The following is a 17,422-nucleotide window of genomic DNA, read 5'->3' as shown; positions in this document are numbered from 1 at the left end:
ATTGTCACTTCAGACAAGGATAAAGCTGCACTGCTAGCATCCCATTTTTCTTCCAACTCATGTATTAATGACCTTGGTGAAACACCTCCCACCATTCTCAACACTCTCCATTTAATGCCTCCTGTGGACTTCCATCAAAAGGATGTCAGAATGATTTTGATGAATTTTGATGCTAAGAAAGCTCCAGGTCCTGATGGTATTTTTCCACTTGTTCTCAAGAACTGTGCACCTGAACTTACTCCTGTTCTATGCCACCTTTTTTTACTTTCTTATTCAAAAGGTGTTTTTCCTTCTGCTTGGAAATTTGCTCATATCCAGCCAGTTCCTAAAAAGGGTGACAAGTCCCTCCCATCCAATTATCATCCCATTGCAATTACTTCTACTCTTTCTAAAGTAATGGAAAAATCAATTAACCACCATCTCTTAAACTACCTAGAAACCTTCCGTCTGATCAATGATCGCCAGTATGAATTCCATCAGTGTCGATCCACTGGTGATATTCTGGCTCATGTTACCCATTTATGGACAAATTCAATGGAAAAGTTCGATGAAACACAAGCAGTTGCTCTTGACATCTCAAAAGATTTCGATCGTGTTTGGCATAAAGGTCTTCTAAACAAGCTTCCATCTTATGGTTTCCCAACTGTTTTTTGTAATTGGTTATCCAGTTTTCTCTCTGAGTGCTCACTGAGGGTGATGGTAAATGGCTCTCTGTCTTCTAACTTCTCCACTAATGCTGGTGTCCCCCAAGGTTCAGTTCTTTCCCCCACTCTTTTCTTCTTGTATATTAATGACCTTCTTCCACTGATCGGAAATCTTATCCATAGTTTTCCTGATGATAGCACATTGCATTCCACTTTCCAGTTTGAGAAACCTTGCCCTGCTCAATCAGCTTCAACTTCTCGAAAATCTGCTACCAATTCCTTAAATGCTGATCTCCAGGTAATTCTCCAGTGGGGCAAAGACAACTTAGTTGATTTCAATCCTTCTAAAACTCAGTCTTGTCTTATATCTTGCAAAGAGAATTCTTCTGCTCCTATGCTTATCTTTGAAAGCTCCAGGTCATGATGCTATGATGACACTCCGATTTCTATGCAAGATAATATCTCTCTTTTGGGGATTACCCTGACTTCTAATCTCTCTTGGAACAAGCACATTACAAATATTGCTTCATCTGCATCTAAAAAACTTGGTTTTCTCTATTACTCTTGGCATTACTTTTCTTCTTAACAGCTGTTCAAATCGCAAATCTGCCCTACCATGGAATATTGTTCCCACATCTGGGACTGTGCCTCCAAAACCTTTCTCAGGTTTCTAAATTTCATTCGGAAGAGGGCAGTTAGATTAATTAATGACTCATCTCTAACAGTCTCTCTCTATTCTTTGTCTCATAGATGTACATTCTGCTGCATGCCTTTTCTACAGATACTTCCATGGGCACTGTTCTTCTGGCTTCTTTAATTCCCACTCTCTCTCTTTCAAAGCAGTCTGAACACATGCTGCCACCAGCCAACATCCATTTACTGTCCAACTTCAAACTCACAGAACCAACTTTTCATCTTTCTCGTTTATTCATTCAACTGCTGTTTTCTGGAACAACCTTCCTTCATACGTATTTCCTGAAAATGACAGTCTACAGATGTTCATGTTTAATGTCAACAAATGTTTGTTTGTTTATTTGGTTTTTAGGAGCATTAGCAACTAAGGCCATATTGCTCCGGGATATGCGGTGGTCATTCCCTGACCTTTCCGCATCCTCCGTATTTGGTGGTGACGGGCTTGAACCCCGGTCTAATCAAGAAGCGTGTGCTACGCACTGCTGCTCCTTCTCACCTGGCTACGGAGGCGCCATATGTCAACAAATATCTTCTTTTGTATTCTCAACCTACAACCCAAGCATTGTACTAAGTACTATAGGTTCTAATACGTCTCGTGTTTGGGGTTTTCATTAAAAAAAAAAAAAAACCCTCAAAAATTTTAACTAAAAAAAAAAAAATCTAAATCTTAGGTGACTACTTTAAACTCTTTTGGGTAAACTACTTTTTGAAAGCATATTATGTAAATAGTTATGCAGCTACAGCACTATATTATATTGTATTAAAAATTTCAGAATCGCAGTCAACATTTAATGAATTGCCAAATGAAACTGCTTCATTTACACCCAAATCCGAAATGACAATATGGCAGTTATTACCTGGAACATTTACATCCTCCTCAAACAATTTGCAATTGTGTTTTCAGTAACAGCATGACATGCTTTTCTGGCTATTCTCATAGCCTGCATGAAACCGATTCTAAGAGCATCTCCTCTGTCCTGGATGCACTTCAATATTTATGATATTTTTTCTTTAAAATTCTGAATAAGTCTTGGTCCGAGTGCTGAAATTCAAATAATTTTTGTAATTTGTAATAGTGGTTATTGTTGGAATAATACTGTGAGCTACACAATAATCAATAAATAAACTTCAGTAGCCATTTAAGAAAAAAATTTAGCTGTCATTCCAGTCCTTACAATTTACAACACTGTATGGGGGAGGGGAGACACCAGAAAAATATCATGGCTATAAAGATTTAACTGGAGGGTAGTTTCTCTGTTCCATCCACAATGCTATCAAAAAGAATAGTTAAATATTCTTCTAAGCTTACAGCCACAATAGGAATTGCCTTTCAAAATCATTACAACCCTGCTGTTGTTGTTGTTATGGGGGTTTGATGGTGCATAAGCTGCTGTGGCTATAATGCACCTATTCATTTATAATATAAGGATATGAGAAATTTTTCATATGAAAAATCAGAAATGATTAATAAGTCCAGTTTGCTTGAGGTACTTGAAAAATTCAAAAATATTTGCCTTGTCACCAATGACATTCTCTAACGTTATTGGTTTATCAAGATTTACCAGTGATAGCAGGGTTGATGTTCTGTCTTGTCTATAATAGAGGCAGTCAATGAGAGTGTGTTTAACAGTCAGATTTATAGAACAATGTGAACACTGTGGTGGATCATCTCTTGTGAGTAAATAAAAGTGGGTTAGATGAGCATGACCTATTCTTGCCCTTGAAAGGACTACTTCTTCTTGTCTTGATGTACGGACACTGGAGTGCCAAATTTTCAAATCCTGTTTAAACTGCCAGAGTTTATTATTAGTTTGAGAGTGCCAGATTGTTGTCCATTCTGATAGGCATGCATCATGAACGATTTGTATATAGTCTGATGCTGGAACAGGGATATTAGTTAAATCTAAGGTGATTGGATTTTTTGCAGCTTTGTCGGCAAGTTCATTGCCCAAAATACCAGAATGTGCTGGAATCCAACGGAAGGTGACTTGTTGGTGGCATTTTTCAATCTGTAGTAACAAGTTTCTAATTTCATCAAGAACAGGATGAACTTTATCTGAAGAATTACATAATGCTAAGATTGAGCTGGGGGAATCAGTGTAAATAACAGATTTTAAAGAATAGTCAGAACAGAGATTTTCTAAAGCTAATTTAATTACATATAGTTCAGCTGAGAAGATACCGAATTCAGATGGAAGGGATGCTGAAATTGTGGTATTCGGAAACACTGCGGCTGCTCCAACATTTGAATTAGATTTAGAGCCATCTGTTTATATTGGAGAAAAATCAATATATCTTTGATTGTGAACAGCATGAAGTTGTCTGACATTTGAAGCCTGCAACATATTCTTTCCCCATTGACAGAGGTAAGTGTCACAGGTCAGTATAGGAGGTGGAACCCATGGTGGTTGAGTACAAGTTGCTACCTGTTGTACGGAATGGATGGAAGCATTCCAAACCTGCATCAGTTCAGGAAGGCGCAGACCAGCTGGTTTTACTAGGCTATGTTTATTTCTGTAGAGGGTTTCTAATGGTGGATTGAAAAGGTACGACTGAACGGGGTGTGAGGTACAACTTTGTATCTTGACAGCGTACGTTAGCAATACTGATTTCATACATAAAGATAGTGGGGGCTCATGAGCATCAATGTAAGGGCTATGTGCTGGCAATGTTCTGAATACACCAAGTGCAATCCTCAATGCACTGTGTTAAACTGGATCAAGCCAGCGTAACGCACTCATTCTGGTAGAATCATAGACGGGAGCGCCACAATCAAGATGGGATCTGATTAATGCCCTGTATAATGTAAAAACAGGCAGTACGTACTTTTTTCTGGGATAGAGATATTAGACATTTGAAGTTCGGGATCCGGATGAAATTTGTACTGTCTACAAAAATGGATATCAACTGTTTTCTGCTGCGAAAGTCGATAGCCACTGATGCTAGCCCATTGCTATATTTTATTTAGTGATATCTGCAGCTGTCGTTCAATAGATCTCATGTTTTGGTAATGACAGGAGATGGAAAGGTCATCTGCATAAAGATAAGTCTATAGTATTTGGAAGTTGTTTAGAGATGGAATCTATTCTAAGAGCAAAAAGAGTGGCACTCAGTACTGATCCCCGCAGAACACCTTCCTGAATGAAAGTTGCAGAAAAGGCATGTTGGTATCGAACTTGAAACGATCTAGTATGTAGAAAATTCTTCACAAATATAGGAAGGTTGCCCCGCAGACCAAGAGAGTAAAGATCTCTAAGTATAAGTATACCATGCTGCCAGTTGGTGTCAAAAGGCTTCTCTATATCTATTGAAACTATTACTAGATATTCGTGTTTAACAAAGGCATTACGAATGGCAAATTCAGCCTTAACCATAAGATCCAAGCATGACCTGTTTTGACGAAAGCCATATTGACTATGGCTCATTAACTATTTGGACTCAATGATCCAGACGAGTCTACTGTGGACAATTTTTTCTAGTACTTTGCTGAGGCAGCTTGAGAGAGATGTTGGTCTATAGTTATGGGGATTGGTTGGATCTTTTTCCAGGCTTTAGGAATGCCAAAACAGTAGAATGATGCCAAGAAGCTGGATAAACATTTCTAGAAAAATTCGGTTGTAAAAGACCAGGAGGAGGCGCAAAGCTTTGTCATCAAGATGTTGCAGCATGACATAAGATTCCATCTGGTCCGGCAGCACCATTGTGAGCTGTTCCAATGGCAGGCAAGAGTTCAGAGTATTGCAGAAGTTTATTATATGGCAGAAGGAGAGCAGTTTGAAAGTTAATAGAATGCTGTTCTGAAGTATTTTTAATTCTTTGGAATGATGGAATATAAGCTGAATGAGCTGAGACTTCAGCAAAAGTGTTGCCCAAAGCACTTCAGAACAGCAATATCTAAAGGAATAGATAGATCTCTCCATTCCAGGAAAAGGACTGGAAGAGGTATGGTAGGAAACTTACCAGAAAGTTGTCTTAAATTTTTTTCCATATTATTTTGGTGTCAGTGTTTTTGTTAATGCTTTATGCAAAATGGGTCCAGGATTCTTTCTTGGCTTGCCCAAAGGCAAGCCAAGAAAGACTTTGACTTCTTATAATTTATCAGATTGGCTGTCGTTGGGTATCGTCGAAACAAATTCCAGGCTTTATTTTTTGTTTTTGTGCATTCCTCATTCCACCAATAATTATAATGCTTTCGGCCTGGGGGATTTGATAATGGTATTGTGTCTTTAGCCATATTTAGGAGATGCGACGTGATGTATTGAAACCACATCATCAATAGGATGGAGACGGATTTTTTCCTCATCGAAAGATATTAATGTCTGTCACATCATCAATAGGATCGAGGCGGATTTTTTTCCTCATTGAAAGATATTAATAACTGGAATTTTGCCCAGTTTGCTCGGGCAAATTTCCATTTTCTGCAGGGTTGAGCTAGAGGAGTTTGTGCTATTAATAGGTAGCATACAAGTGGGAAGTGATCACTACCCATAGGATCATTAATAACATACCACTCTATGGTCAGAACCAGTACTGGAGAACAAATTGAGAGATCCATTGTTGAGTTGTATCCAGTTGGGAGCTGTACATGCGTGGGTGCACCAGTATTAAATATGGTGAGATTTAGTGCATCTAAAAAGCTTTCAATTAGTTGACCCCATCCATCTAATTTAGTAGCACCCCATAAGGGGTGATACTAAATTAGACGGACAGGGTCAGCAATGCCATTAAAATCCCCTAATATAGAGAGAGGTGGAGGTATCTGTATGAAGAGGTCTTCAAGATCTTTTTAATAGTAAATATCGTTCGGCGGTAGGTAGATTGAGACAAGTGTTATTGCAATATGGAGAGTTACACGAACAGCAACAGCTTCTATTTCCGCTTGAAGTGGTATATGTTTAGTTGTGATCTTTGAATTTACTAGGATTGCTACACCACCATGGACAGCATTAGCTGTATTTCGATCTCTTCGATAAAGGCAATAGTTCTTTATCGAAGGAGAAATTTGCAAGGTTAGGTACGTTTCCTGAAGACAAAGGGCAACTGGAGAATAACGATTAATTAGATCTTGGATATCATCTGTATTGCAACGAAAGCCTCTGCAGTTCCATTGTAAAATACAAGGCATTATTTGTGTTTAGTTGATGGAGCTGATTCTGACTGCTTTTTGAAGGTTTATGACGTTCCAATTTTTGTTTGTCTTTTTTTAGGAAAACTGGTCAACCAGCGTCCATTTCTTCTTCTTCGGCATGGATATTTATACAGATGTGCCATCTGTGTCCTGAATATTTTTCACAGCATTTGAGTTTGTAATACAAGATATGGTAGCAATCTCTAGATGTTGTTTTGTTGTTGTTTTGGTTTTTTAGGAGCATTAGCAACTAAGGCCATATTGCTCTGGGATATGCGGTGGTCATTCCCTGACCTTTACGCATCCTCCGTATTTGGTGGTGACGGGCTCGAAACCCCGGTCTAATCAAGAAGCATGTGCTACGCACTGCTGCTCCTGCCCACCTGGCTACGGAGGCACCCCACAATCAATCTCTAGAGGAGGAGGTGGTATTGTCAGAGGAGTATTATTTGCTTGGTCTGTGGTCTTAGATTGTTGCTTGTGTAGAGTTGGTTGTAGCTCAGATAGGACATTTCTAGCCCAATCAGAAATTGATTTATTAGTAGGAACTGTGACGTCAGTTTGAACGGCAACTGCTTGATATTTTTTTACAGAATTTGCATAGGTAATATTTTGGTTTATAGTTGGTGCAACTAGTTTTCTCACTTCTTGGTAACTGACTTTGTTCTCAACCTTGTGTTTTACTATTTTTTTTTCAGTTTCCCACTTTTCACATGTCTTGGAACATGCAGGATGGTCACCTTTGCAATTTGGACAGGTCATTTTTGTAGCTGTGAAGTCATTTTTTATGTGGTCTAAGGATCCCCATTCCTCTACATATATTTTAAGAATGGCCATACTTTTGGCATTTACAGCATCTTAAAGGGTTCGGAATGTAGGGGCGAATGCGACAAAATAAATAACCTGCTTTTACAGCGGAGGGTAAGTTGGGTGTATTGAAGGTAAGAATAATATTTCTGGTAGGTGCCAGTTGATTATCTTTTTTAATTATTATTCTTTTTGCTTCAATTACATTCTGTTCCTGCAGTTTTTTGGTTATTTCCTCCTTGGTGACATTTAATAAATCCCAACTAGATATGACACCCTTGAATGAATTTAGGGTTGCATGAGGAGATATTTTTTCAGGAATGCCAGCAAAACTTGTTAGTTATAAAAGCTTTTCAGAATGTCTTTGATTCTTGGTTTCTATAAGTAAGTCTCCTGATTGCAGTCTCTTCACCATCTTGGGAGATCCTGCAATACCCTCCAGATGTTTCTGTATAACAAAGGGAGACAATTTACTCATAGGCTGGTTACTAAGAGCGTGGAAGATTAAGAAAGATGGGAAAGGTTGCTCCATCCAATCAGTCTTCAGTCTCTTTGGGTTGTCATTTTCCATGTGAACATGGTCTGTATTTGCCATGTTTGCTCCTTTTCGCCCTTGGAAAGAGGATTTTTCTGCCAAGGTTTCTGGCCCCACCATCTTGGCCTCCTTGTGGCAGTGCCAAGTTGCAAGGAGGCCAAGCGGTTATAAGGGTTAGTAAAGAATGTAATATATATAACAAAAAAGAAAGGTGAATTTCCTTCCTCTGTTCTTACTTGAGATCTTCCAAGTGTAGAAATGATTTATAAATGAAACTGCTGATAGAAAACGATATAACTTAAGAGGAACTTTTATCTCTGAGAAAGATTGCTATTTAAGTTGCAATAGGAACGCTTCACCTCGAATTCACTTGGCACCTGGGGCCATTACAACCCGGCCCGCCTCCGTAGCCAGGTGGGAAGGAGCAGCAGTACGTAGCACACGCTTCTTGATTAGACTGGGGTTCGAGCCCGTTACCACCAAATACGGAGGATGAGGAAAGGTCAGGGAATGACCACCGCATATTCCCGGAGCAATATGGCCTTAGTTGCTAATGCTCCTAAAAACCAAAAAAACAACAACAAAAAATAACAAAATAACAACCCTGCCTTGCTTCTTTTGAATATATTATTAGGACATAATCGTTTTTATAATTTCAGATATATTTTTATCATTTCATTAATTACCTCATCACTAACATTCTCCACAAATGTTTTGAAGAAAAAAAAAAAAAAAAAAAAACAACAATTTTGTCTTTTATTTATTACCTACCTACTACTTGCCTCAAATAATTCATCATTTAAGGCTATTAACAAACTGTCCAACCTTTACACAAATAAGTGTCTTACTTAATTAATGTTCTCTTGGCATTGGAAAAAAAACACATTTGAATATACAGCCAGGCCTTGCATAACGCGAGTTCAATTAACGCATTTTTCAGTTACCGCTATTAGAAAAAATTATACCATTTTTCACTTTACACAATGCAAATTTCCAGTTAACACAATTTTTTTTTTATGTGATAGTTGAAAATGATTTGAATAGCGTGTTATAAGCTTACCGCAAGTCGGACAGGCATTAAACAAACGCTTGCCTGCTGCCCGCCTTGGTGTGTTCCATTAACCATCGGAAGATGTGTTACTTGTTTGTCTCCGCTAATCAAGTCAATGCACACTTGCATTTAAAAATTCAAATTTTTAAAATTTGCATTTTTAAATTCAAATTTTAAAAAATATTTAGAAAAATTATTTTAGAAATTTAAATTCATCTGGCTCATTTAAAAATTCAAACTTTTAAATGAGCCAGATGAAAATGTTACCGCGAAGGAGATAACAGTAAAAGAACTAGATGAAATCTTTCGTATCGCAGAGAACCTCAAACAAAAGGTGGTAAGGTTCTCTGCAATATTTATTTCGCCAGGGCCCAGAGAAGACTGTTGTTGGCTATCGGAAATTGATTGATGAAGAGAGAAAGTCAACACTGTTCAAATATTTCCAAAACAGTCATTTCTTCATTGTGTATTTTATGTCTCAGAGGTTCCCAAACTTTCTCAGTTCACGGCGCCCTTAGCGTCTCAGTAATTTTTTCAAGGCACACCCAGACCAAAAGAAATGCCTAACAGTTCTGTTTAGTAGTTAGGTCCAAAAACTTAATAAGAAATGTTGAAACTGTGAACTACCTCGAGCTAGTAGTTTGCGCAGTGTTCGACAGATGTCGAGTATCACTGTGTTTAGCTCGAAAATTTAAAATATTCCGCGGTGCAGTTTGGGAACCGCTGTTTTATGCAATAAACATTTAATTCCATAATTATTTTCATTTACATTTTATACAGTTAAAAAGTTATTTAAAAGTTATTTTTAAAATTCTTTATGGACATTCCAGAAGGTCAAGGACCAATTATAATTTTTCCTATTGATTATTATATTCGATTAACGCGTTTCCGTTTTGCGCTCGCAGGACGAATTAATCGCATTAATCGAGGCCAGCCTGTATACTGGTCTACTGATAATAAGGGATTGGGTACAATCTGACTACTTATAAATTACATCATTATTTGCTAAATAACTAAGACTGTATTAGGAATTTGGTAAGTACAGACCTTTTCTTGTTAGTCACCCTTTTCTATAGCTTTGAAACCTGACAAAGTTACAGGACCTTCATAACTTGAGAGTTGCAAAAGATCAAGAAATCGAGGAAATTGGGGGGGGGGGGGGGAGAGAATCACACGAACTGACACAAATGAAGTGTCTGCAGACATACTTTCTTTGCCCACTCAAGCTTGGATTTAATTTTACATTTACCTATACTTTTATGAGACAACTGCAAAAACACAGTTATTAAGAACCACATTAAATGCGGTGTGCGAGTCAACAAGAATTTTAAAACATTATTCCTATGAAAGTTTGATGGAGAGGTCATCAGTTCAAGATATCAAGCATCATGTTATTCACCTGCCTCCAACTCCATCATAATATGAGTTTAAGTTAATTAGTGTAGACACAAAGATTTCTCTCCTTCCAACTTCTTGCACTGCTCTGTTTTGGTTTGTTTTCTAAGGTATGGACGAAGCATTGGACAAAGACTGGGGTATTCAACTGAATGAATCACTCCAAATTAAGTAAGCTAGTAGAACTACACTGTTAGGACTTTACAAGTTTAAGTAAAATTCCACAGTAACTATTGGTTTCAAGTTTAATTTACATGAAAAATTCTTATCTATATATTTAATATGGAAGGCATTTTCTTTCGACAGTCAATACAAATGATAAGCTTAACCGATCGATCGGGAAGTGGTCTCAAATTGAAGCTATTTCTTCCTAGGTGTGCACAAATTTGTTAAAATTTAAAAATTCCGAATAGCTTTATTTTACGGAATGGGCCAGTTTTGTAGAACAAATGAGAATAGTTCAACATTCACTTCATAAATGGAGCCACAGGAAGATGTTAACTGTTAAAGAAACAGTTGACTAAGTTGATAGGGCATTTTTTTCCGATTAAGAATTTGGACTTGAACTATTTAAATGATTAACGATTTGAACTTTCACACAATCATATCCTTTGTTCCAAAAAAAATAAATAAATAAATAATAATAATAAAACTCTGCTACCAATTGTGAAATTGCCTACCTTAAAAGAAAGAACTAATCACTAGGATTCCATTGCACTGCTGGCTCACTATATGTCCCCCGTTGTACACGTGAGCTCATATATTCATTGCCATTTGTTACATTTAAAACACTCAGAAGTCATCATTTTATCGTTATCAACTTCGAGTTTATTTGTTTTTTTGTTTTTTAAGGTGAGTAATAATTTAAGGATTTAGAATTATGTCACAGTCCGGAAGACGTGTCTGCCACCATACTACTATGATCGCTTGTGCTGACTGTACCTTGAGGTGAGGCGCCTCCGTAGTCAGGTGGGCAGGAGCGGCAGTGCATAGCACACGCTTCTTGATGTAGACCAGGGTTCGAGCCGTGACCACCAAATACAGAGGATGCGGAAAGGTCAGGGAATGACCACCGCATATCCTCGGAGAAATATGGCCTTAGTTGCTAATGCTCCTAAAAACCAAATAACATAATAACTACCTTGAGGTGAAGAAGATACACGCCTTTTCAGGTGTCTGTAAATGTATTCAGGATTGGTCTGAAATGGTGAAATCAAAGAAAATTTATAAGTTTTCTCAGATACAAGAAATGACAAAGGATTCGATGCATACTGGCTTAACTGCTTACGACAAAAGGATTCAACGCATACTGGCTTACTTGCTTACGACAAAACACGCACTACATTTCTTTAGAACAGCTAGAGAAAACTTTAAATTTGCATACTAATGCGGGAACAAAATTTTAAAGAGAAATTCAGGTATGCATTAGTTTCAGGCCTGTGGTTGAGAATTTTTTAGAGAACAATAAAGATCCAGACTACAGTTGAAAATATATTGGCGAACTTCAAGAAGTTGGGTAGCAACATGATCGTCACAGTACATTTTTACACTTCCACATTTGGAAGTGTAAGTGAAGAACAGGATGAGAGATTTAAACAGGACATTAAACACATGGAGATGAGGTACCAGGGGAGTTGAAATGTCAACATCAGGGCTGATATTTGCTGGATACTGTAGACGTACTGTACAGTAGAAGCATCTGCAAGAAAATGAAACACTAATAATGAAATTTTGACAGTTTTTAAACTGAAAGGTGAGTTTTTAGTGTACTTTTTAATATTCTGCCCTTTTCAGTAGAATTTTATAGAGATGACAATGAATTGTCCAAAAATATTTCGGGAAAATATCAGACAATAAAAATGACAAACCACGGCCTACATTTCTTTAGGATAGTTAGAGAAAGACTCTGCAACCAATTGCAAAATTTTCGCAATGGATACTGCTAGTCTTATTTTAATCCTCATCGGCTTCTGTAGCCAAGTGGTCAGGAGCGGGAGTGCAGTAGTACATGCTCTTTGAATAGACTGGGGTTCAAGCCCCTGACTGCTAAATGCTGTCAATCTGCCAACCCGCACTGGACCAGCGTGGCAGATTATGGTCCATTTCCCTCAGCATGAATTGTTGAGGAGGCTTCCATCCTGCAGTGGGTTGAAAATGGCTGCAGTTTACCTTTTACCTATGGTGTACACCTGAGAGTGGCGCCTCCGTAGCCAGGTGGGAAGGAACAGCAGTGCGTAGCACACGCTTGATTATACCAGGGTTCCAGCTCGTCACCACCAAATACAGAGGATACAGAAAGGTCAGGGAATGACCACTGCATATTCCGGGAGCAATATGGCCTTAGTTGCTAATGCTCCTTAAAAAAAAACCAAAAAAAAAGAAGTACACCTGAGCTGTTTAAATAAATAAATAAAATAAAACATATATATCTCTATAGGAGTGACTGGTTTCAAATTTTATTTTTCCTCATTGACTCTGCTTCCTTTCAATCTGCATCATTAGTTATTTTTGTTATTGAAGAAGTTTGGCAATAAAAAATTAAAACATTTTCTTCAGCCTATTCTTGATATTTGTATACAAGTATTGAGAATTTTAAATTAGCAGAACCTTTTGTGTCCAATTATCGAAGCATGTTGGTTTCACATTTTTTAGCAGTGTTCTCCAATTGTTTATGTGAGCTGAATTTACGTTTTGCTGAATGTCTGGCTGGGATCCAGCTAATGAAGCAAGTAGACTTTTCCTTTCACTGTTTATATTCTCAGCTGATAGGAGCAATGCTAGTCATAGCAATGCACACTTATTCACATAGCAACAATGAAGATAAAGTCTAAAATGCAGGCTGTGGTAAACAAAACAAAACAAACAGAGATGCATATCTAAAGTGCACCAGAGGGAAGGGGTATTTTAAAAAAATTAATTAAAGGTATACTGACATTCAAAGGTCAACTGGATACTTACCTACATAAGGAGGGGAGTGCATAATTTGTGTATTTTCTTATCTACTTTTTACTTATTTTTGGGCCAGTGCAACAAAAGGCTTTCTTGCACTACGTGGCTAATACTAAACTAGATATTTTAAATAAAAAAAATTAAAAAAATTTAATTTTTCACAGTTGTATTCATAACAGGTTGAAAATGAAGGTGGCATCTAAAACTGAACAATTCTGAATTACTTCTTGCCAATTTTTAAAGATTATAAAATATGGTCTCCATTTCCAACTGCTTTACAAAAACAGCAGGCAAGCTCGATTGAGGGTTTGACATATTTTCTGGTGGATATAATTAACCTTTAAGTGCCACATCATATAAATACCTCTGTGGAGGGTGTAATTTGTAGTATAATCTAATTATTTTGCATGCAGAGAAGTTGTTGGGTATTAAGTATATCAACAGCTTAGGCTATATTATGCCATTATGTATCATTTCTGTACAAGTGTATGTTCATGGGCTGATTTTCATATTCTGTTAGCTGAAAAACCCAGAATAATTCATGGGAAAAGCCTCAATTGAACTATGGGCTCGAGTGGAGAGAATTTTAGAAATTCCTCCAGTCATAGACGGGAACTGAACCCAGAACTCTCTAAATGAGTAACAATTTGTGAAACCCCTATACTGTCACAGAGGACAAGCAAAGAAGTGTTAGCATTTGAAACAAAAAATGTTCAGTTCATATTCTGTCAATACGTATACATGAATTACTATTAAAATTACTTTCCAAATTATTCTAAATTACAAATAAATGTAGAAATTACCAATATTTTATTCAAACCAACTGGTTTGAATAAAATACTCATAGAATCAATACACAATAGTACAGGAATTTTTAAAATGGATCAATTATTTGAGAACCTATATACTGTTGTATTGTCAATTATGAGATAAAAAAAAAAAAAAAAGCACTTACATTTGAAGGTTAAAATTTGTATTTAAAATATCAAACTTCTCAACTTCAAAATCCACTCCTATTGTAGCTTTGTAGTTAGCATCAAACACTTTATGACAAAACCTACAATTTTAATTTTAGAAATTATATTCACAGCAGTATTCTGTAATAAAATAAACAAAGTATTAAAATATCACTGAAAAACTCAAATAGTTATACACCGATGAGCCAAAACATTATGACCACCAGCCTAATATGATGTTGTTCCTCCACTTGCAGCCAAAACAGCTTGTACCCGGTGAGGCATGGACGATACATTTCTAAATGTGTTTTGTGGTATCTGGTACCATCACACAGCCAGCAGATCCTTTAACTCCTGTAAGGTCCGTGGTTGAGATCGGAGTTGCTATTCCAACACAAACCACAGATGCTCGATGGCATTGATACCAGGGGAATGTGGAGGCCATGGAAGTATTTCTCATGTTCCGTGAACCAGTATCAAACAATCCGGGTGGTATGGCATGGCGCATTATCCTGCTGAAAGATGGCACCATCAGAGGGGAAGGCCATTTCCACGAAAGGGTATACCTAGTCAGCAATGATGTTTAGGTAGTTGGTAGACGTCAGAGTGCCCGGCACATGGATGACTGGATCCAAGGTATTCCAGCAGAACATCGCCCAAAGCATGACACCGCCGCCACCGGCTTGTTTTCGTCTCAAAGTGCATCCAGGCACCATCACTTCTCCAGGTTAACAATGCATGTGTACCCGGCTGTCCACATGGTGCAACAGGAAACGTGATTCATCGGACCAGACGACCTTCTTCCAATCACTCAAGGTCCAGTTTTGATGCTCGCATGCCCAAAGTTGGTGCTGTCACTGGTGAACCATGGTTAGCATGGGCACTCTGAGCAGCCTGTGGCTGCACAGCCCCACTTTCAGCAGGGTTCGATGTACTGTGTGTGTGTGTGTGTGTTGTGACACATTACTCCTAGTCACCAGCATTGCAATTACTGGCGAGTTGCACCACAGTCACCCTTCTGTTACCACATACCATCCGGGAGAGCCTTCGCTCACCTCGAGCATCAATGAGCCGTGGTTGTCCAACATCTCACCGGCGGTTCATGGGATCCCCCTCCTCGGACCACTTTCGGCAGGTATTCACCATGGCTGACTGTGAGCATCCCACCAGCCGTGCTGTTTCGGATATGCTCTGATCCAGTCGTCTGGCCATTACAATTTGGCCTTTGTCAAACTCGCTTAAGTCTGCTGCCTTTCCCATATGAAGAACAAGAGTAACACTGATTAACAGAGCTCAGTATCAGGTATTTTTTTATCCGTGTCTTGACCCACGCATGCACCGTAGTTCACCTGCAATTGCTTCGATTTGCATAACAACTCACTGGTCATAATGTTTTGGCTCATTGGTGTATATAAGCTAGATACAGAATGGTTAATCCTTTTGCTAATATTCATAAAAAAATATATTCATTTTATTATTTTTTTAATTTGAACAAATCTGGTATTATTAATTATCATTATGAGATCGTCTTTGATTGAAGACTGGGGTATTACTTTTACCAATGACACTGCTACTCCTTGTATTTCAGATTAGTCACTCAATTTTCAAGAAAATGGGGTTTTTTTTAAGGACTTTCTCAGATTCTAACAATGTTCCATTCATGATAAAAATTTATAAAACGCTCATAGCTTTACCACTGGAATAAGCTTTGTTTATCTGAAATCTAAATCATTCCTGAGAATGGTATGGGCACAATTCCACTATGTTATTTCCCAAACACCCTGCAAATGATCGGCATATACATGCCATTGAACTTCTTCAATCTTAATGTGAAGTCTCAGCGGAAGTTTTACCCAGTTTCGGAGAGGACTTCATGTTAAGACATCACTCCAGTGTCAACATCTTGGAAAATGAGTTTAACATGCTGCATTTCAATACCATCTAGCAGATAAACTTGTAAAATGCAAATCATGTCCAGCATACCAGACATTTCCCAATGATTTTCATAAAACCATTATTAGTGCCCGATTCCACTGCCCATGACTGCTGGAATAAATCCACTACTAGAACTTTTTGAAAGAAACTCACATATCTACTTTAGATTTAGGCACGGTTAAACACTTCCAAGAATGAATTAGGGCAAAAGCTTCAAGCTACTGCACTAGAGCAGTGGTTCTCAAACTTTTTAAGCTGAACCTAAAATTATTCACAACTTGCAGCATCCTTTTAAACAGTACCATAACTTGGGCAGGGCGATGTAGGCCCCCATTATTTAGGTGTATATTGTTTTGGGTGTATTTATCACACACCTAAAACGATTCTTTTAATTTCAATAAGCAAGGGAATTATGGTATTTCTATTATATTCTTTTACAGTAGAATGCCGGTTAATCAAATGATCAGTTATTCAAATTGAAGAGTTGGGTAAGTAATTATGCAGTTATGCATTTTCCATGCTTTCTCAGCATAGAAAATCAATTATTCAGTTCTCTTTACATTGTTAAAATAATTTTATGCATTTATTGAATCCACCAAAAAATAAATAAATTTAATAGTCCTATTAAGCTTATGATGAAATCCCAAAAAGGATTTGGGTGTGGGTAGTAGCATACACTTTAATTAAAAAGAAATATACTTCTCCATTGACTTTTATTTAGGGTAATGCAATATTGAGGCAACTTGTGGTAAAGTGCCTCTACAATACAAGATTGATGCACTAAGTAGCAAACAAAGTTTGCTCAGAGCTATGTACAGAAAGAGGCTATGCCAAATATGTACAATGATAAATACAATATTTAGAGATAATTACGCATTAAATTTTTCAAAATAACTCTCTTGGCAATTTATAATTTATTTTTATTATTTTTTTTATTTGGTTTTAACTTAATTTCCATTGGTTATATAATTAGTAAAATAATAAGAGGAGTTTACCTCAATATAGTGCGTAGAACACTTCCATATGATACCCTCCAGAAATTAAAACGGAAAAAACGAAAAAAATCGACAACTTACCGGTACATTACAGTAAAATATAAATAATTAAATAATCAATTTAACACAATACAAATCAATTTAAAACAATTAAAAATCAAATTAACGCAATTAAAAGAATCTAACGAAAATATTCAAAACGATTTTCCTTCCTGAAGCTGACAACGCTTTTCGATCGTATGTCGTGATCACAGGAATGAAAATTACCGAATCGGGTTAAACCTGATACTTAAATAGAGATTATTTGCCTTCGCGCATGCGCGTAAAGGTCCAC

General features: G+C 37.4%; 1 protein-coding gene across 1 annotated transcript in view; it reads right to left on the bottom strand.

Annotated features, from left to right (window-relative positions):
* RabX5 (RAS oncogene family member RabX5) overlaps nucleotides 1-17,422 on the bottom strand; it is an 87,086-nt gene that overhangs the window by 37,600 nt on the left and 32,064 nt on the right. Inside the window, exon 5 of the mRNA XM_090370869.1 lies at nucleotides 14,158-14,259. Coding sequence (XP_090226995.1) covers nucleotides 14,158-14,259 — 102 coding nt within the window. The remainder of the gene's footprint in view (nucleotides 1-14,157; nucleotides 14,260-17,422) is intronic.

The sequence above is a fragment of the Mastigoproctus giganteus genome, chromosome 3 (assembly GCF_048544385.1).
Source record: "Mastigoproctus giganteus isolate SK-2022 chromosome 3, ASM4854438v1, whole genome shotgun sequence".
NCBI classification, from domain to species: domain Eukaryota; kingdom Metazoa; phylum Arthropoda; class Arachnida; order Uropygi; family Thelyphonidae; genus Mastigoproctus; species Mastigoproctus giganteus.
The sequence above is the reverse complement of the archived record's forward strand: the minus strand, read 5'-3'. Positions and strand labels throughout refer to the sequence as shown.